At 45.3% G+C, this 22,089-nt stretch overlaps 1 protein-coding gene and 1 long non-coding RNA gene across 7 annotated transcripts in view; one reads left to right on the forward strand and one right to left on the reverse strand.

Annotated features, from left to right (window-relative positions):
* Positions 1–7,782: 7,782 nt before the first annotated feature.
* LOC123612164 (uncharacterized) overlaps positions 7,783–22,089 on the reverse strand; it is a 29,843-nt gene continuing 15,536 nt past the window's right edge. Inside the window, exons 4-6 of one of the 6 annotated variants that reach the window (XR_012504805.1) lie at positions 9,572–9,677; positions 9,245–9,331; positions 7,783–9,044 (exon numbers count right to left, since the gene is read on the reverse strand). This is a non-coding gene — a long non-coding RNA (uncharacterized LOC123612164). Of the gene's footprint in view, positions 9,332–9,571; positions 9,678–20,557; positions 21,324–22,089 lie in introns of those variants that run through there. The other 5 variants (XR_012504806.1, XR_012504802.1, XR_012504803.1 and 2 more) reach the window with 5 other exon arrangements.
* On the forward strand, positions 8,772–16,184 carry GLOD5 (glyoxalase domain containing 5). The gene is made up of 4 exons (XM_010968131.3): positions 8,772–8,893; positions 12,114–12,251; positions 14,710–14,865; positions 15,867–16,184. The coding sequence occupies exons 1-4, from the start codon at positions 8,867–8,869 to the stop codon at positions 15,990–15,992; spliced, it is 447 nt and encodes a 148-aa protein (XP_010966433.3). The 5' UTR covers positions 8,772–8,866; the 3' UTR covers positions 15,993–16,184.

A 22,089-nucleotide genomic window follows, 5' to 3' on the forward strand; every position in this document is an offset into this window, starting at 1 on the left:
TTTAAATGGAGGTACTAGGGGTTGAACCCAGGACCTCATGCATGCTAAGCATGTGCTCTACCACTGAGCTATACTCACCCCCTAATCTTTATTTTTTAACATGGACATTCTTTACTTCTGGTCAATGTGCCTTTTCCTTTCCTAGTTAAAGCAGATGTACAGTGTATATTTGATTGGCCATAAACAGGCTATTTTAGTTAGCATGAAATTCAAGTTAACTCATGTATAAGCCAGAATGGCTTCCCTATATCTGTCTCAAGATGTGAACATTTCTTTCTTTCATCATCATCCTGCCAGTGAGTGGCAGAGCTGTGATCCCAGCCCAGGCCACTCAACTCTAGAAGCCAGGCTTTTCACCACTGTCAGTCCACACTGACCTGTGCTGGTGGGAGAACTCCAGTCCAGAGGCCTGCCTTCCTGAGTGAGTGAGTGAGTGAGTAGGGGCTGGCAGCCCAAGTCCCCAGATTTGATGAGGGACTGTGCCTTGCAGACACCGGCCAGCCCTCAGCCTGTCCGTTACACACGACCATGGAGCCGCACAACCTGTGAAGCACCAAGACATGGTCAGGCTATTTCTTCACCTTCCCTCTGCCTGGCTGGGCTAATCTGGGCCTCTGCAACCCACCCATCACCCTGTGATGTGCTATCCTAAACTGCTCGGTTTCCCCGTGTTATCATTGTTGGTTCTCATCTCCAAGAGCTTTGCACGTGCCACTGGCACATTCTGTCTCCCTTTCTTCTGCTTGGGTAACTTAACTCCTTATCCTTCAGATTTCAACCAAGATATCACCTCCCTGTGGACTCCCCCTCTGGCATCCCCAACTGTCACAGGCTAAATAATAGCTCGCCAAAAGATGTCCACCTCCTAATCACTAGAACCTGTGAATTTTCACTTATATGGCAAAAAAGGACCTTGCAGATGGGATTAAATGAAGGAGCCAGAGATGGGGAGATTATCTGGATTAGCTGGTAGGCCCTAAATATAACCACAAGTGTCCTTTTAAGAGGTAGACTGAGGAAGATCTGAGATAGACAGTAAAGGAGAAGCCGTGAAGATACCCACAGAGGAGGTGGCAATGTGACCATGGAGGCAGAGATAGGACTGATGGGGCCACAAGCCAAGGAATGCTGGCAGCCACTGGCAGCTGGAAGAAGCAACAACTAGGTTCTCCCTTAGAGCCTCTGGAGGGAGTGCTGCCTTGCTGATACCTTGACTGAGGACTTCTGACCTCCAGAGCTGTGAGTGAATAAATTTCTGATGTTTAAGCCACCATGTTTTTGGTACTTTGTTACAACAGCCCTAGGAAACCAAGACACCCTCTTTGGCTCTGGTTGGTCCCCATCTGTGCTCCCCTTTAGAACACTCCTGATGAGGAAGATTAATTGCTTGTTTAACTGCAGACTCACCCAGCAGATTCTGTGCTCCAGGAGAACAGGAACAGGTCTGCCATGGTCCTGTGTACATCCCCAGCACCTGGCACCAAGTAGGTGCCCAATGAATAATAAAAAGGGAAGAAAGGAAGGAAAGGAGGCAGGCCATCCACAAAAGTTCTGGTTTTACTTGGAGAGAAGGGGTAGGGAAAAACCCTAATGGCCACAAGATCAGAACAGCCTTGACTGAGACCTGCTTGCAGTTGGCAGTGAAACTGCGGACAGAGGGAGGCTGGAAGGACCACCAGAGGATCTGCCCTTTCCCCCAAGGACTCTGTGCAGCAACCACATCAAAGCTTCAGCTGCAATAGGGTGTTAGCACTGAAGGCAGCTCCAGCTCCCCTCTTATAAGAGGCGCTCTCCCCACATTTCCCTGGCAATTCCTGACTCCCCCATTGCCTGCCTCTAAGGGCCTCCCATGGTCCTAGGCATGCAAACCTTACCTTTCTCTTATGTCTTTCTTTCTTTTTTTCTTGTTTTATTTTGTGTTGTTTTTTATCGACTCTTTCGTCTTTCTTGAACCCACTCAGCCTCAGCAGTTCAGGGCTGTAAAGTCCAGCAGAGACCATCATTGACCTCCCCACTGAACAAATGGAGAAACTGTGGCACAGAGAGGGCCAGGGATCTGTTCAAGGTCACCCAGTGTGATATCAGTAACAGAGCTGAGACTGGAAACTGAAAATTGGACCCAGGTGTGGGCCCCTGCTGTGCCCCAGGAGACCCTTGTACACCCTCAGAGTGACATCTTCAAGGACAACCAAAATGGCCTTGATCCTAGGAGAGATCCTTGCCCCTGCCAGCTGGAAAGAGACAGGAGCCTAGTAGTCCCTGGACCTTCCCCACTGAAGGATGCAGTGGGCCTTCACTGCCACGTAGTGAATTCCACAGCCCAGCCCCCATGTCCAGGTCAAGGCCACAGGTCTACCAACATATGGTGTGGCCTTTGAAACCTCTGACCTCAATTCCCTCCAGTACAGAAGAGAAACCAAGGCCCAGAGAGGGTAAGAGACAGAACCCAAGCCACACAGCAACTCCAATGCAGAACTAGGGCTAGAACTGCACTCACCTTGCTTCCCATTCTGTGGTTCTATGGCAAATGCTTCCCACTGCCTCCCCTATTATCCTCACCCCCATTCTCTCCCTCTCCACTATCCCATCCCGACTCTTCTCAGATGGTAATGGAGATTATCTGTCCTTAAGGAGGATGAATTCCTCCACAAGACCAAGGGAATAGATTATGATTGATCTAAACGAATCATAGCAATTTTGCCTCCCTTGGATAAATTGGAGAGGGGGACATTTGATTCCATTTTGGTCAATGAGGAATTATCCCTTATTCAATACAGGATAATCTATAGCGAAGTCTGTCCATCCCAAATAAAAAGACAATGTTTCATTAAGAGAAAGCCTTTGTTCTGACCCCTTTTTCCTGAATTGGATACAGATGTAAGGGCTGGAAATGCAGCAGCCATCTTAGGACCACAAGGCAATAAGCATGAAGACAAAAGCCAGCAAGCTTAAAGATGGTTGAGATGAAAGAAGGGAAGAGGGGAAGTGAAAATTCAACCCTGCTTACAATATCATTGAGCTTGAGACTGCCAATCTCAAATTTTCTGATAATGGGAGGAAATAAACTCCTTACTTGAAGGCACTCTAATAGGGCTTTCTGTTACTTGCAGGGAGAATGCCTTACCGAGAAAGAACCTTTTCACATAATCTCTTAACTACCCTCTGAGATGGCCAGGCTATGTTCTAGCATGTCCATTTTATGGACAAGGAAACTGAGTTACAGAGCCTATGTGGTTTAAATGCCTTCCCTCAAGTTCTCACAAACTCTGGATCTGGTGGAAAGGCAGGCGTTTTCTTTAGGGTAGAAATAACACTTTGTAAGCAAGCACTGTCCCAGCATATTGTGTGGGCCTGGGGTCATAGGAGCATCAAATGGCTCTGAAGGTGGCATAGTCTGGGAAACCCTGGCTGCTGCCCCACAAGTTCTTCTGGGGCTTTGTCCTAGGAGGAGCACTGGGGCCAGCAGTGGATGGGGAGGGAGCATAGTGGGTCTCGGCGACTCAACAGAAAGTGCCTTCACTCTAAGGAGAAAAAGAAATCTGCTGTTGGAGTCATTTAGTGAAAGCAAAGCTATCTTTAATTCATCTAGGGAAAGCTGTGGCTGAATTCTGCCAACTCTAGATATACCCTGAAGCCCATTTTTTTTTGTCATTTTAAAATATTTTTATTGAAGTATAGTTGACTAACAATGTTGTGTTAATTTCTGGTGTACAGCATAGTGATTCAGTTACATATATATATATATATATATATATATATATGTATACACACACACATATTCATTTTCATATCCTTTTTCTTATAGGCTGTTATAAGGTATTGAATATAGTTCCCTGTGCTATCCAGTAGGACCTTGCTGTTTATCTATGTTATATATAGTAGTTCTGAAACCTATTATTAAAGCTGAGCCAAGCTACAGAGCACCAGCCCCTCATTCACCTCTGGGTCTCTGAAGAACAGAGTCCCATGTCCAGGGTTCCCCCACCCCCTCAGTGGAGCCAGTGTCCAGCTAGGGTGGTGCCAATGCCCTCCCAGCCCCTCATCCTGGCCAGAGCTCTGCCTGCTGTAAAGGAAGGACTAGCAGCTCCTTGAAGCCAGGAGACCTTCCCGGAAGAAGGCTCCCCTGTCCGTGGGCTCCTCAGCTGGCAAAGTCCATTTCCACAGAGGATTCGATCCACACAACACTGTATGTGTAGTCAGAAGTTAACTCTTCTGCAGTAACAAACCAACCCCACAATGTCAGTGGTTTCACACAATAATAAAAGCTTGTTTCTTGCTCTCATCACAGAATAATGTGGGTGTTTCTGGTTGATAGGTGGACTTCCATGTGCTGGCTGAGGACCCCAGGCTCCTTGTACACTGTGGCTTTCCCCTCTGCTGGGGCTCGAGACCTCCAAAGGATGGACGATGGGCAAATGGAGGAAACACCACTGTTTCTTAAGGACTCACATGGTTTTAGCTCAAGCCCATTGGGCAGGACTGGTCATATGGCCCCACCCAGGTGCAAGGGAAGGTGGAAGATGTAATTTCTGGCTGGGCAGCTGCTTTGCAACAGCTCAACATTAGGGCAGACAAAGCATGACTTTTGGGGACAGCCAGCTGTCACTGCGACGCCCTGTCAGATGGGTAGTTATCCCCAGGAATCTGAGGCTAGTGCAAGCGACTCATTCAAGGTCAGTTAGATCCATGATTACAAACTTGGTGTCCACTCTCCCAGCTCCTTGCCCCACGCCACTGAAGCAGCCAGCTCACTGCTTTGAATTTTAAGAAAAGTCTCAGGCCTGGTGCTTTATTTTACAAAGCAGTTTTAACTTGAGACCCTCACTTCATCCTCAAAACGTCTTGGAAAAGGAGGTGGGAAATAAGCAATCCCCATTTCACAGATAAAGAAACAGTAAGACCAATTCTGAAAATAAGTGAGAAGCCCCAGGTCTCAGGCACTGCAGACCTTCCGAGCAACAGATTATAGACAGTTCCCTTCCTCGGGCATCCCCGACAGTGACAAAAAGAGGCAGTCTGTGAGTCCTACGTGGTGACTAAAAGTGAAGCGCATATTCTAGAGCCTGTCATGTGCATGGCTCAGGTGTGTTAAAAGATAAACTGAGGCACATTTGTATGTTTCAGGAGTTTATTTAAGCAAACGCTGGAATTGGGCAGCTCTGGGAAGTGGTTTAGAAGCCCTCCACACCATGAGCTGGGGCAAGGCTTTTATAGGGCAGATGGAGAAGCAAAGCGAGCTTATTTGATTGGTTTAGAGCGGAAGAGGGTGCTTATTTGGGAAAACCCAGTTGGCTGTTTGTGACTGGTTCTTCTTAAATTTTGATTTCTCAGATACAGGTGCTTTGACTCTGGCTCACGTAGCCTACCAAGGCATCAGAGCCGCCTCAACCTAATGGCCTCCCTGTTTAATTACTTGAACCGGTGGTATTTGAACTTTCCCTTCTTAATCAGTGGTCTCCAAACGCACACCTTCAGCATCATCCTTTCCCCAATCTGTGTGACCCCAGGAGCATCCTCTCCCCATTCTGTGACACCAGGACTGTGCACACTACTGTGTGTGATGCCAGCGAGACCCTCATCCCAGTGTGTGCCCACTCCCCAAGCTGTGTTACACCAGCATGTCCACATCCCAGTCCATGTGATCATGAGTGTTCAACCCCCCATGTGAGGGACCCCATGACTGTTGACTCCCCATTGTGTGTGAGCCCATGAGTGTCCAAATACCCATGTATATGACCCTTGAACCGCCCTCACCACAGCCTGTGACCTCAGCAGTGTCTGCTCCCAAGTCTATACCAAGGAGCATCCATCAATTACTCTGTGTGACCGAGGGAGTGTCCACACCTTAATCTCCAGCCCCGGCGGTGCCGGCTCATCACTTCTTTGACCACAAGAATGTCCATACCGCTTTCACCAAGATTGCAGGAGTGTCTACAACACAGCCCATAGGACTGTCCCCACCTCAGTCACTATAACCCCAAGAGTATCCCCTCCTCTGTGGGACACCATGAATGTTCACACTCCAGTCTGTGCGACATAAGGAGTGTCCAGTCCACCCGTGTGTGGTTTCAGGAGTGTCCACTCCCCAATGTGTTTAAGAGTGTCCCAAACTCTCTCTGTGTGACCTCAGGACTGTCTACTCTTCAGTGTATGTGCATTGGGAGACCTTGGAGTGTTTGCACCTCTGCCTGAGTGACCTCAGGTCTGTCCACACTCCAGCCTGAGTGACTCCAGGAGTGTCCAAACCCCCATCTTCATGACCCCACATCTGTCCACACCCACCCTGTATGTCCTCACAGTTGCCCACACCTTAAGCTGTCTGATCCCAGATGATGTGTACATCCCAGTCAGTGATCCCAAGAGGTTCCACGCTACAGTCTGTGTGACCTCAGCAGTGTCCATACCCCAGGCTATCTGACCCCTGGGGTGTTCACACCCCAGTATGTTTAACCCTACAAATATCCACTAACCAGTCTGGGTGACTCAGAAGTATCCACCTCCTAGTGTGTGTGAGCCCAGAAGTGTCCACATACAAACCTGATCCCAGGACCGTCCACACCTTAGTTTGTTTAACTATAACAATGTCAACACACCTGTCCATCTGACCCCAGAGATGTCTACACTCTACTTTGTGTGATCCCAAGAGTGTGCAGCGTCCAGCGTGTGTGATTCCAGGAGTGTCCACTCCCCAGTGTGTGTGACTTCTGGAAAGAGACCCCCGTCTGAGTAACCAAGGCTGTCCAACCTCCAGTGTAGGCTACCTCATATGGTGGCCATACCCCGTCTATGTGGCCCCAGAAGTGTCCACATGACAATGACACAATGGTATGTTCTGAGACGACACTAGATTCCTCAGCACCTCCACTCCTGCCCACCCTCTGTGGGTGTGGCCTGGGAGGGGCTGCTCATGCCACCTCTGGGGATCACTTTGTCCCTAGCTCCCTCCAACACCAGGAAGTGGTCTCTTCTTTGCCTGTTTCCCCTCACTCTCTCTCTCCAGTAGACCATTCAGTTTCCATACCCCTCCGCAACCACACACAGGCATACTCGCATCCATGTCTCCAAACAGACCATCCCAGCTCCAGCCCCTGCAGATCTTGTAGAGAGCAAAGGCTGAGGCAGCCAGCCTCCTGCTGCAGACCCTGCCCCACAGACAGCAGTGGAGAAGAAGCCAGTGACTGCACCACTGATGACAGCGAAAGCTTCCAGGGCCTTGTGAAACATCTAAATAAAAATTGGACACCCTCCTCCCCAACTGGAATGTCGGCTCCACGTGGGCAGGGATGTTTGTCTGTCTTGTTCTCTGATGTCTTCCCAGCACTTAGAACAGTGCTCATCACATAGACCTCACTCATTGGGTGTCTGCTGAATGAAAGAACCCTTTGACCCAGCAATTCCACTTCTAACTTGAACACACACACAAACACACACACACACACAGCTGTGTGCACCAGGCAGGTAGGAGCAAATGACTGGGAAAACCTTATAAATGTCCATTTCTAGACGATGACTGCTGCAGAGTGAAATGAAAGTTGGGGAGTTTATGTTATACCACAGAGTACCCACCTGACATGATACAGAATGCGTGGGACCTGTGTGTTCCTATGGGGTGGGAGTGCCTTCCACAGGACACGCTGTTAACAGGGAAAAGCAGGTGGGAGATGGTTTTAGTGACTGTGTGTGTGTGTGTGTGTGTGTGTGTGTGTGTGTGTGTGTGTGTGTGTATGTGTTTGAAGGAAACACCAGAAACTGACCTCAGTGATCATTTTTGGAGAGTGGAGGTGGGGATGACCTGTATAGTCCATATATTTGATGTTTTGTTGGAACTTTTAATACAAACCCATTTCATGTATTTGTGTAACTCTTTATAAAGGAAAATCATACGATAAAAATAATATGCATAGCACAGAGCATTTGTGTGTCTGTTAGGGATCTGGGGTGTGCCTAGGAATAAGAATCTGAAACTCACATGCCCCAGGGGCTAGAGAGGTAACCCACAAGAGAGAGAGGTGCTAAGTTCAAGGTAAGGCAAACAGCAATAGGGCTGATGATTGATCCCTAACTCTCAGCAGTGGAGGGTGAGGATGGGGTGAGAGAGAGGTTGGGAAGGGGGAGGACTCCAGAGCTCAGAGTCCCAAACAGATCAGAGATCTCGCACTCCGGAGACACACCCTAAATAGATCAGGGGCCTCACACCCTAGAATTAACGTTCCCCCCAGTAGTTTGGGATGGGTGGCTTTTCCTATGTCATTACAAAGTAATCCCTTACACATATACACCTCGTTATGGACTGAATGTTTGTGCCCACCCCGCAAATCCATGTGTTAAAAGCCCTAACCCCTCAATGTGATGGTATTCGGAGTGGCTTTGGGCGGCTCATCTAGGGTTAGATGAAGTCATGAGGGTGGGGTCCTCATGATGGCATTAGTGCCCTTGTAAGAAGACACCAGAAACCATGTTCTTTCTTTCTACCATGTGAGCACATGGCAAGAAGGTGGCCATCTGCAAGCCAGGAAGAGAGCTGCCACCGGAACCTGACCATGCTGGCACTCTGATCTTGGACTTCTGTCCTCCAGAATTGTGAGAAAATACATTTCTGTGGTTTAGGCCACCCTGTCTATAGTACTATATAATGGCGGCCTGAGCTGGCTAAGACATATCTTAAGCTTTTACTTTCCAGTTTGATGTCAGAGTCCTGGCATGTGCACCACCTACCTCTGTCAGCACCAGCCGTCCTCAGTCCGTGGCCCTCCTACTCCTGCCCTTTGATCTCTGGGCACAGAGCCAGAGGGTCGCCTGGAGGCCCACGAGCAAGGACACTTGGCCCACCTTGCTGCACCATCTGCCCTCCAGGCTGCCAGGCGGGATGTGGAGCAGGACTTTGGAGAAGCAGGTGAACGGGATGGGCCCTGGGGGCCTGGGGCACAGGTCCTGGCACCAAGGCAGGAGTCTTTGGCCGGGCGTGGTAATCTGCTTCTCTTCTACGCAGGCTATCCTGGAGCGCTGTCATCCATTTTCCCCATCCTCCTCTCTTTTCCTTTCTCCTTCAAAGACAAGCAGAGGGCAGCAGAGGGACACAGAAAGAGGTCCGTGCTCTAACACAAGACCAGCTGTCAACATGCTGCAGGAGTGGGCCTGGGCTGAGGACTGGCTGTTCTGCTTCCTGGGGGGCGGCTGGGGGTGGGGAAGCCAGGGCCCTCAGGCTAGAGCGGTGTGGGGAGCGGCTGAGAAACACAGCACTGACCTTGAGGTTTGCTAGAAGAATCCCAGGGACCCCTGGCACACTGAAGGAGACCTTGAAGAGGACTTTGTAGAAAGATAGAAGCCTTCCCTGTGGAGGAGGCAGGTGTGAGAGTATTGTATTGTAGACACTTCAGTATATATATATATATATATATATATATATATATATATATATATATATATATATATATATATATATATATATATATATATATATATTTAATATTATATATACACATGCTGTTGGGTTGTTGTGAGGAATAAAATGGATTATATTTTGTGTAGTGCTTAGAACAGGGCTTGGCACACAGTAAGCGTAGGGGATTACCGCGTCTGGGTTGTGGGAGGGGAGTGTTGCCTGCCATTCCAGCGAACAATGAATGCTCCCCTCCTTCCAGCTGGCAGCCACTGCAGCCTCCCCGCAACGGTGCGCCCTGGGGGAATGCAGGATGGAGAAAAACAGGATACTGGCCCTAGATAGCTGAGATGCATATCTAAGGAAAAATTTCAATGAGCCCAGACTCTTGCATCTTCCCATACATAGAAAAGTGCTAAAATCGTTAACTTGAGATGTCTGGGTTTTTTGGGTTTTGTTTTGTTTTTGTGATGAGCAGCAATCTTTTGATGTTTGACTACTTGGGTTTTTTCCCCAGCCAAAACTCCTATATATCCTGCCCCTCCCTTACCTCTTTGGAGCAGGTCCTCAGAGCTGTCTTGAGAGGTTGCCTTCTGGGCTATAGTTCTCAGTAAGACCCTGAATAAAACGTAACTCACAACTTTAAGGTTGTGCATTTTTCTTCAGCTGACTTGATCATCTTTTTCTAAATCAGCCTCTCTAACCTAGCCTTGAAAACCCTGCATGATGTGGCCCTGCCCTCCCTTCCTGGTCCTGCTTCCTCAAGCTTAGATTCTAAGCCACATGGGTCTTGTTCCTTAGAAGAGCCAGCTCTACTTATTCTTGAATTTGCTAGGATGGAGCTCCCCGTCTGCAAAGCTGGAGGGGGTGGGGGGGTAGTGAATCTGAGCTGGCACGGAATTGAATAATGGGAGGAGTAGGTTGAGTTGATTTCCAAAAAGTATCAAAGTTGGTGGATGCAGCTAAAGCAGTGCTTAGAGGAAGTCCAGAGCTCTAAACGCCTATAGACAAGGTGAAAATCAATTACCTCAGCTTCCAGATCACGGATCTGGAAAAGGAACAGCAAACTGAACCCTAAGAAAGTGGAAAGAAGGAAGTTATAAAGATAAGAGCAGAAACTGGTAAAATGGAAAGCAAACATACAATAGAGAAAATAATGTCAAAAATTGGTTCTTTGAACAGATTAATAATTTGTAATTTTTTTCTCTCAATAAATTAAGAGAAAAAAATATAAAATACCAATATTGGGACTGAAAGGGAGTGCTATCTATTATAAACCCTACAGACATTGAAAGGTTAATAAGATGTTTTTAACATACGACTTTATTTTCAGTGGGGCCCAATTGTCAATCACTTTCCCATTCTACTGCTTCTGTGTCCATGTGGATTCTCTGTATCCATGAGGACAGCAGATGTCAGCAACTTTGCTAATGCCTCCGCCACTCATGAAAATAGAAAAGCACAGTATTTTTTTTTTAAAGCTGGGGCTCAGTGAAATCAACTGTTTAAAATGTAATGGTTTGAGTGCTCGCTTCAGCAGCACATATGGTAAAATGTAATAGTTTGAACGGAATTGAACATAATAGAACAGACTAAAATAGCACAGGGTGGAATGAAATAGAATAAAATAGAATAGAATGGAATAGAAAAGTCAGACTTTGTGCCAGGTTCTGGGCCTAATTACTGTAGTAGACACTCATTAGTTGAATAAATATTATTGAACATCTGCTGGTTGTTTGGGACACAGTGGGGAACAAAACAGAAATCTCTATGCTTATGAAGCTTATATGCTAATCAGGGAGACAGATATTAGCATGTGCAAAAGGCCCTAAGGCTAAAGGTACAAGGATGGCCCTCATGAGGAACAGGCAAAAGGACAATGTGGCTTGGAGTTCAAGAGCAATGGATGAGGCTGTAGAGACTGGGAGTGCAGAGAGTCCAAATTATAAACAAGATGATCATGACATCATTGTCATCGTCATTATCATTAACTCTTGCAGCACTTGCTATGTCAGGCATGGTTCTAAGCCCTTAAAAATACAACTTTTAAAAAAATTGTTCACAGCAGTCCTATAAGACACATATAAATTCAGGCCCATTTCCCAGAAGGAGAAACCAAGGCACACAGAGAGTAATTAAATGTCAGTCTGGCTCCAGAGTCTGTTCTTTTAACCACTATACTCCGCAATTTACAGTGCACAGGGATCTTCTAATTCTGCAGCAGATGTAATGTAAGTATACAAATGACTAAAGAACACAAATCAAGAGAAAGACTTGGTAGATGTGCCAAAGGCAGGAGGTGAGGGGTGGGAAGCTGTGCCCTCCCATTGGGTGTCAAGGTTGATCTATAAGCACACACGCCCAGAAACATTTATTTCATCTGAGATGCTCCCTTTTGGTCCTGTCCTCTGTGATCCTCTGTGATCGTTAACTGTGGAGTGAAAAAGGAGGGGACTGGGTTAAATTGGCCAAGAGGGTGCTTGTATTCATGGCGTTGGGCCTCCTCTGTGTCGTGTCACTTCTTACAGAAGAGATGTATTCTAGCTTGGGGAAGACAAGGGAGGGTTTGGTCTTGGTCTCCACCTCCCCTAACCTTCTCCTTTATCCCTCTGGAAGGAGGAAAAGACCAAGAAAACAGTGGAAAGTAGTCATGGCAGACACATGGGCTCTTGTGAAACATGGGTGTGACCAGTGGTAGCATGGTCTGTTCTGACTTTTTTCTGTTTGTTTTTAGTCATGGAGGGACAGCAGGCAGAGCCCTTCTCCGTGTCTTATCCACAGACTTGACCACATTGTGATGACAGTAAGGAGCATCAAAAACACCACTATGTTTTATTCCAAGATCCTGGGCATGGAGGTCATGACTTTCAAGGTAATCGTGTCCCCAAATGCCAAACTGCAGCTGGGATAAACTTGATAATATTACTTTAAAAAAATAACCTAAAACTCCCCCACACACAAAAAAAAGCCACACACACACACACACACAAGATCCGTGAGAAAAATGTAAAGGTTCAATGGAGGAGATCCAAACTCCAAATAGTGGCCTTTACAGAGCGAGAATGGGGCGAAAGGAAGGTAAGAAACTATCACAGAATAACTCAAGAGAACTTTCCAGTCTTTATAAGGAAAGGGTTAACTGAGTATCTAGCACATTGACACTTAGATCTATGTTCTTATGAAATTACAGAACATTAAAATCAAAACAAAGCCTCTAGGAGCTTTCAGAAAGGTTAAAAGGAAAAGTAATTCAACTACAAAGAAAGGAAATATGCAGAGATCAGATTTGCCAAGAATCAGAGATCAGAAGACAATAGAAGAAATACTTCGAGATTCTGAGGGAAAACATTTCAACCTAGACATTCTATGGCCAAACTATTAATCAATGTGAATGTAGAATAAAACACTCTAAACACATAAGAAGACCCAGAAACTTTGCCCACTTGCTTTGAAAATTACTTAAGAATACACTACATCAAAATAAGTGATTAATCTAGGAATAAGAAAGACAAAACATAAATAAATAACTAAGCCTAATTACCCCCCCCAAATAAACAAAATAAATTTTTAAAAAAGGGATAAGAAAGACAATGAAAGTCAGGACACAGTGGATCCCAAGAGGAAGATCCAGAAAGATATCTAGAAAACAATCAGTCCAGTTTGGATCAGAAGGAAAGGTCCCAAGAAAAAGAGATTCAAGGTAAAAAGGAAGTTTCCAGAGTCTGAATACTAGCCTTCAGAATTCAGAACAAATTCAAAAGTGAGAGATGCAGAGACACTGAAGATGTCTTAAATTGAAAGGGCCTATGGAATGGCAAACAGGGTAAGATTTTTAAAACTAACATAGAACACTATGCATAAAAATAGAATTATGTGACATCAGACTGGATGTATACACAGCAAGATGGACAGGTCTTAAAAAGATCACGCTGAGTGAAAAATGAAGGCGCCTCGTCAGGTCAACAGCCAGGTACCATTTATAACATACACACATGAAACAATTATACACTTTTTACAATAGCTTATGAAGACCAAAGGATGACCATCCAACACATTATAATAGTTGCCTAGGGTGGGGACAGGAATGAAGAATGGGGATAAAAAGAATAAATACACAAATAAAACTAGAGAGGGGCTTTGCATGGGTCAATGATGATAATGAGGCACGTGTAGCCTCGGCTTCCTGTACTTGGACATACGGCAGTGAAATTCCAGTACAAGGTCCTAAAAGCTTCAGGAGTGGAGGGTGGATGTATCATCTATAAAAGACTGAAAAACAGGGTAACATCAGACTTCTTATCAGCAACACCAGATTCAGGAAGACAACGAAGCAACATACTTATAAGGCTGTGGGAAAATAACCTATAACCTCAAATTCTGTACTCAGCTGAACTACTGTTCAAGTGAAATAAAGTCATTTTCTGATGGAATGGATGTGGTATCAGTCATGGTGATATAAAAGGAATATGAAAATGGCAAAAGAAATGGCAGAAGTTGAGAGGCACAGGAGAGGGAGGCGGGATGAAGAGGAGAGTTGGGCCAAGGAGACGCTATGGCCATCCATCAAAATGTAAAGACGCAAGTGGGTTATTGAAAAGTTCTAAAGGAACCAAAAGAGGAACTAAAAATGATGACAGAATTCTATTGGGAGGGGTAGTAATGTGAATGAGCTCAATTCTCATTTATCATAGCAAGGAAAGGATAGAAAATGTCTAAAGTTGCCCAGTCAAGAAAGAGTGGTGTATCGGTTAGGAACTGTTTGGAGGCATGTGGGAAAAAACTCAACTACCAGAGGGTTTCTTTTTCTTTCATTTAACAACCAGTCCAGAGATAGGCAGTCAGGACTCGGGCAGTGGCTGGAAGAAGGAGGAAGTGAGTGGGCAAAAAGCGCCAGCTCGGCGGGGTGGGGAGGTTCCCAGAAGCACTACTCACAACCTCTGCTGACACCCCACTGTCCAGTCCATCTTAGGTGGCCGGGAGATGCATGCTTTGAAAGCTGGGCGCACAACAGACCCCACTGAAATTTGGGTTGTGTTTAAAAGTAAAGGGGAGAAATGCATATTAAGTAGACAAATGGCTGTTTCTGCCATGGGTCATATAAACATATTGTTTGGAGGTATGGAAATAATTTCCAGAAGAAACATACACACGTTAAAAGCAGCTGCCTCTAAGGAATGAGACTAGGGTGGGTCAACGGGCTGTCGTTTTTCTTCAAAGCCTTGTTCTATCTTTTTTTTTTTTTTAATCTTGTTGGGGTAGGTGGGGGGGGGTGCTTTGCCTCACACTCATCTTAGAGGTTTAGTTCTAGGTTGTTTTCTCTCCCTAAATAGGGGGACCGGAAAGCATTGTGTTTTGGAGACCAGAAATTTAACCTCCACGAAGTGGGAAAGGAATTTGAACCCAAAGCCGCTCACCCAGTCCCCGGATCCCTGGATATATGTCTGATCACAGAGGTGCCTTTGGAGGAAATGGTCCAGCATCTCAAGGTGAGTCAGACTTCCACCCTCTTTTGAGAAAGCTGCTGCAGATGCAGTGAAAACAGAAGCCTGACTCAAACTTCAGACGTAACAGGTTTCGTCACATCCAGATAAGGCCTGGACACAATTGTTTACTCATCATTTTTACTGACATGTTTTTTTCCTGTAAACAAATGTATTTTAAAAGAAAACTTTCCATCACCCTTGTGAAAAAATCATATCTAAATTCTTTTTACATAAACACATACTTAAAATGTATTTATGTAAAAAGAAAATGTTCAACCAAGTAAATGAAAACCCACTATATCTTGGTATAAAGGGGAGGTAACTGTAAAAACAAACAGCTATAAAAGCATCACAATGTCATTAGATTCTAGCCACTTCTGTTACCCACACACTCTGGGCCTGATACTCCAAAAGATTTGGCAAGTGGTTAAGGAGGTACCAAGGACTTAGTATCCACCAGAGACTTTCTTCTTGGTATCATAAGAAGGACTGAAAGAGGATTGAAGAGGGAATAATTTCTGACTTGCTGTTACTTACTTTAGTGTCCCTGTAACACTTAAAATGATTTCATGTGAAAGGGTTACTGGTACTCCTTTTGGGGAACACAGATTGAAGTATTAAATAAATTTTGGGCAAACTGACCTGGACTCCTTCTTTGGAAAATATCAGTGAAAAAGTCTGGTTTGAAAGTAAAGTGGGGTTAAGTGTATGGACTTTCTCTGTCCCAGACTGCCTGGGTTTCAATTCTGACTCTGCCACTTACTAGGTAATACTAGGCACATTATCATCCCCATTTGACAGATGAGGAAACTGAAGTACGGAACAGTTAGGTACTCTGCTTGAGGTCATACAGCTGGTAAGTTGCTGAAGCAGAATGAGGGCGGGAAGAATGGTAGGAGATGAAGTCAGAAAGATACAGGGGTCTTCTAGGCCACTGTAAGGAATTACATTTCAGTCACACCTGGACTGTGATGAATGACTTTTATCTTCTCCTCCTACTTCAGGCTTGTGATGTCCCCATTGAGGAGGGTCCAGTCCCCAGAACAGGGGCAAAGGGGCCCATGATGTCCATCTACTTCCGAGACCCTGACAGAAACCTGATTGAGGTGTCCAACTATATCTCCTCGTGATGGAGGCTGGCTCTCCTCCACTCTGTCCCCTGCGATGTCGCCCTCTCCCTTCCTTCCTGCAAACCCTCACCCAGGCCCAGCCTTCAAGGACTGAGGACTTGGGCACTGCACACATCCTGCTGGGGGATCTGAGGTGGGTTTGGGACCAACAAGTCTGAATGTCCTCCATCCAGTAAATTGATAACCTTTCAATTAATGTGAGCTCTTCATTTTTATTGTCTCAGCATTCTGTATGGGTGTTCATCGAGGATGTGAGGTCTCTGCGCTATTTGAGGGGTCAGTGACCAGGGTATGACATCTCTGAGGACCAAATCCAGGGTCATCCCCTTGGGATTCCAGGCCCTTGACAGATATCTCCTCGTTGGTGAGCCCATCCTTTTTCGCCCTTTATCTTTCACCTCACTTCTTCCAAGTGCTGCCTGCCGTTTCCTCTACCCCATAGGCTTGACTGAACCCCAAGGTCTCTATGATTCCCACAGGGTCTTCAAGGACCAGTCCAGATGATGCTACCTTTTTCCTGGAATGCCTTAGCTGGTCTCACCCCCAGGGAATGTGGCATTTTCCACCTTTGGATCTGGCAGGTTCAGACTCATCTCAACTGAGGCTCAGCTCCTGACAGAGTAGGCGGGACAAGGACAAATTTCCTGTTTCTGTCCCCTCCCTCCACCATTCACTCATTCAGTCACCCAGTAAACGTATACTGAGCACCTACTGCGTGCTTGGCCCTGTTCCAGGCATTGGAGAGACAGTGTTGAACAGGAGAGATAAGCATATCTATGTTGGTGGAGCTGCCATTCTAGTGGGAGACAGAAAAGAAATAAAATTAAGCAAAGAAAACATCAAGTGTGTTAGAGGATGATAAGTGCTTTGGAGAAAAATAAAATATGGAAAGGTCGCCAAACAGATAAAAATCGCTGGGGCAATTTTCCAATGGGTAATGGGATGGGCAGGGGAAACCTGAGAAGGAGACATTTGTGCACAGACCCAAAGAGATGAGGGAGGGAGCCACCAAGATAGCTGGAGAAAGAGCATACCAAGCAGCGAGAACAGCCAGTGCAAAGGCCCTGAAGCACGAAGGGGCCTGGTGTGTGTGTATGTGAAGAATAGCAAGAAGGCCAGTGCAGCGGAGCAGAGTGAGTGGTGGGGGAGCAGCAGGAGGTGAGGTCAGAGAGGTGGTGAGGGACAGACTGTGTAGGGCCCTGTGGGCCATGGAGAGGACTCTGGCCTTTACTCTGAGTGACGGGAGCCGCCAGATGGTCATGAGCAGAACAGGGCTGCGATCTGACTTAGGATTTAGCCAGTTCCTTTTGGCTACTGGGAGGAAAACAGACAGCAGGGTTGAGGGTGGAAGCTGGGGAACCCTGAGGAGGAGGCTACAGCAGTGGTCCAGGCGAGCGATGCCAGTGCTGGCAGTGGGGGGGTGATAAAAAGTGGTTAGATTCTAGGGATACTTTGAAGACAGACTGGATGAGTTCACCAAGAGAAAACATCAACTAGAGAAGAGGCCCAAGGGCATTTAGAGTTCTGAAACAGAGGAGGAACCAGCAAATGAGGCAGGCAAAGAGGAGAGGGAATCGCGCAGCTTCCCCGAGCAAGTAAGAGATGGATGGAGGAGCAAGTAGAAGAGTCTCTTGGAGGTGAGGGAGCCCCTAGTCTTGGGGACTCCAGTGTCCCAGCAGTCTCCAGGTGGTAGTTCAGCGATGCCCTATGAGTAAACTCCCAGGGCGCCCCAAAATGCTGGGAATAGAGGATGTGTAAGGATGTGAGTTTCAGCACACAAAAGGCTTTGTCAAAAGCTGTAGCAGGTTTCCTGCCTATTAAAAATAAAACAGCTTGCCTTAGACCCAGATGTTATATGCCTAGAGATAGATGATCTATGGAAGGAAGGAAGGAAGGAAAGAGCAAAGGAAGGAATGGAAGGGAGGAAAAAAGGAAAGAAAGGCAGCAAATGGGTGAATGAATGAATGGGGAGGTGGGCCAATGGATGGATAGATGGGTGTGTAGATGGATAGATGAATAGATAGACTGATATCCCCTACTCCGGGAAAAACTCTTTCATACGTGTGTGTACAGAGAGAGGCACATGAGTTTATAAGTAGAAGGTTTGCTACAACAGGGAAAAGACTGGAAACAACCCAAATGTCCACCAGCAGATGAATGGTTAACCAAACTATGGTTGTCCACTCCATGGAATACTACTCGGCAATAAAAGGGAATGAACTTATGAGGCCATCATTACCTGATACCAAAATCAGATAAAGACATGACAAGAAAAGAAACTACAGACCAATATCTCTTATGAATATAGACGTAAATGAAATACTAGTAAACAGAATTCAGTAACATATAAAAGAATTATACACCATGACCAAGTGGGATTTATCCCAGGAATGCAAGATTGATTCAACAGACAAAAATCAGTCAATGTTGGGGAGGGTATAGCTCAAGTGGTAGAGCATATGCTTAGCATGCATGAGGTCCTGGGTTCAATTCCCGGTACCTCCTCTAAAAATAAATAAATAGATAGATCTAATACCCTCCCCACAAAAAATCAATCAGTGTAATACACCATATTAATAGAATAAAGGACAAAATCCACATGATCTTCTTAATAGACGCAGAAAAAGCATCTGACAAAATTCAACACCCTTTTATGATAAAAACACTCAACAAACCAGGAATAGAAGAGGATTTCCTCAACCTGATAAAGGGCATCTACAAAAAATCTGCAGTTAACTTCATACTTAATGATGAAAGACTGAAAACTTTTCCTGAAGATCAGGAACAAGACAAGGATGTACCCTCTCACCACTTCAACTCAACATCGTACTGGAGGTTCTAGCCAGGGCAATTAGGCAATAAAAAGAAATAAAAGGCATCCATATTGGAGAGGAAGAAGTAAAACTATCTCCATTTGCAGACTGTACACAGAAAATCTTAAGGGGCACACAGCAAAGCCATCGTGTGTGTGTGTGTGTGTGTGTGTGTGTGTGTGTGTGTAAATAAGCTCAGCAAGGTTGCAAGATACAAGATAATAGAAAACTGAATCATATTTCTATACACTAGCAAAGAACAGTCCGCAAATGAAATTAAGAAAACAATCCCATTCACAATAGCATCAGAAAAAAATACTTGGTAATAAATTTAACAAAAGATAGGCAATACCTGTTCACTGAAAACTACAAAACATTATTGAAAGAAATTAAAGAATACCTAAATAAATTAAAATACATCACATGTTCATCAACTGAGGACTTTATAGTGTTAAGATGGCAATTTTCCCCAAGTTGATCTACAAATTTAGTGCCATCCCTATCAGAATCTCAGCTTACTTCTTTGCAGAAATCGACAAACTGACTCTAAAATTCAAGTGGAAATACTGGGGACCCAGGATAGATACAATAATATTGAAAAAGAAACACAGAGTTGGAGGACTCACACTTCCCAATTAAAAAACTTACTACATAACTACGGAAATCAGGGCTGTGTGGTACTGGCATAAAAACAGATATATAGATCAATGGGATAGAATTGAGAGTCTGGAAATAAACTCATATGTTATGGGCAATTGATTTTTGACAAGTTTGCCAAGATAATTCAATAGGGGGAGGAATAGTCTTTTCAATAAATGGTGCTGGGACAGCTGGATATACACATGCAAAAGAATTAAACTGGACCCCTACTTGACACCATATACAAAAAGTAACACAAAATGAATCAAAGGCCTAAATGTAAGCACTCAAACTGTGAAACTTTTAGAAGAAAACTTAGCCATAAATCTTCATGACCTTGGATTAAGCAATGGTTTCCGAGATATGACACCTAAAGCCCAGCAACCAAAGGGAAAATAGATTAACTGGACTTCATCAAAGTTAGAAGCTTTTGTGCTCCAAAGGACACTCAAGAAAGTGAAAAGATAACCCACAAATAGGAGAAAATATTTGCAAATCACATATCCAATAAGGGTCTAGCATCCAGAATATATGAAGAATTCTTACTACTCAAAAATAAAAGGCAAATAATCCAATTAAAGTGGGCAAAGGATTGAATAGATATTTCTCTAAAGAAGACATACAAATTGCCAACAAAAACATGGGAAGATATTCAACATCATTAGTCATTAGGGAAGTACAAATCAAAAGCACAATGAGGTACCGTATCACACCTACTAGGATGGCTAGACTCAAAAAGAAGGACAATAACAAGTGTTGGAGAGGATGTGGATAAATCGGAAACTTCATACAGCTGCTATGGAGGATACTTTCGCAGTTCCCCAAAAGGCTAAACAGAATTACCATAGGACCCTGCAATTCTATTCCTAGATATACATCCAAGAGAACTGAAAACATACGTCCACGTAAAATCGTTTACATGAATGTTCGTTCATAGCAGCATTATTCATGAGAGCCAATACTGTTAATCAGATGGACAGCACAATGTAGAATTTTCATATAATGGAATGTCATTCAGCCCTAGAAAGGAATGAAGTACTGATCCATGCTACAACATGAATGAACCCTGAAAATTTTATGTTAAGTAAAAGAAGCCAGTCACAAAAGGCCACATATTGTATGATTCTGTTTATACGAAGTGTCTAGAACAGGCAAATCCATAGAGACAGAAAGTAGATGAGTTGCTAGGGTCTGGGAGGAGGGGGAAATGGAAAGGGGAGTGACTGCTAATGGGCACAGGGCTTCTTTTTGGGGTGATGAAAATGTTCTGGAATTAGTGATGATAGCTGCACAACCTTGTGAAGGTTCTAACCACTGACATGTACACTTTAAAAGGGTGAATTTTGTGGTATGTGAATTACATCTCAATTTAAAAAATGATGACTGTCACAGACATGCTGAGCAAAAAGAAGCACATACTGTGTGATTCCATTTATATGAAGTTCAAAAACAGGCCCCAAACCCCCAGTATCATTTCTTATATACACATACATACATATGCAGTGATGGAATAAAAATATTTACGATGAAGATAAACACCAAACTTAAGGTAGTGGAAGGAGAGAGGGAAATGAAATTGGTGCAAGGACTTCAACCATATCTGTAATATCATATTTCTTTTAAAAAGGATCTGAAGTAAATAGGACAAAATATTAACATTTAACAAAGGTGAATGCTTTTTCTCTTAAAAACCACAGTGGTTTGGTTCTAAGGCAAACGTTTGACTCCTTAGCAGACTTAGGTTGATGTTTCTCTGGGTGCTATTGACAGAGAGGTGAGCCGGGCTCTGTCCTATCCCTGGTGGACTTCACAGTCTGCAAGAGGCAAAAACAGTCCAAATGCCATGGGTTTGGACCAAGCTCTGGAGCCCCAGGAGATGCTAGGAGGGAGGGAATCAGTCAGGGAAGGCTTCCGGGAAGAGAGGCCGTTGGGACTGAGTCTTAAATGGAGGCCTGACAGAGAGGACGCTTGGCCCAGACACCCCACCCCCACCCCCGCCCCCGCCCTCTTCAGTCTCCCCCAAAGCCTGGCCTGGCCCTGCCGATTCCCTTATCTGCCCACTCCCAGCTGCCTCCCTGCTGGCTGAACTGTCGCCACAGACTTCTGGGCCTGTGCCCCCTCCATGGGGATGGGGGAGGGAATGGGGTGAGGCCTGGGCTCAGAGCCGCAGGGTTTTGGTTCTTGATGGAGGCAGAGCCCTGAGGCCCCCACTCCGCACCCTTTACTTCCCTTCCTGAGCCCTTTCTCCGCTCCAGTTATGAAGAAATGGACTGTGAGCCCAGCAGCCAAACCCTGGTCTGAGACAGGCCTCCAGCCTGCCCTTCCCAAGGAGGGCAGATTTCCCTACCTCACCCGCGACACTGCAATAGCTATTGCTAGTAATAATAACAATGAGTTACCATTACGGAGCTCACCATCTACAGTGTGCCAGGTAGGCCCTGTGATGAGTGGCCTCTCAACAACACTGGACGTGGGTTCCATGATTGTACCCATTTTCCAGGCAAAGAAACTGAGGTTCAGAGGGTGTCCTGCCCAAGAATCACGCAGCAAACCAGTCAGAGCTGAGACAAGAACCCAGGGCCTCAGACGAACATCTTCATTTCTCTATGCCTACTCTTAAGTCTAGAAGATGGGGGCAATTATAT

The sequence above is a fragment of the Camelus bactrianus genome, chromosome X, assembly GCF_048773025.1.
Source record: "Camelus bactrianus isolate YW-2024 breed Bactrian camel chromosome X, ASM4877302v1, whole genome shotgun sequence".
NCBI lineage: Eukaryota > Metazoa > Chordata > Mammalia > Artiodactyla > Camelidae > Camelus > Camelus bactrianus.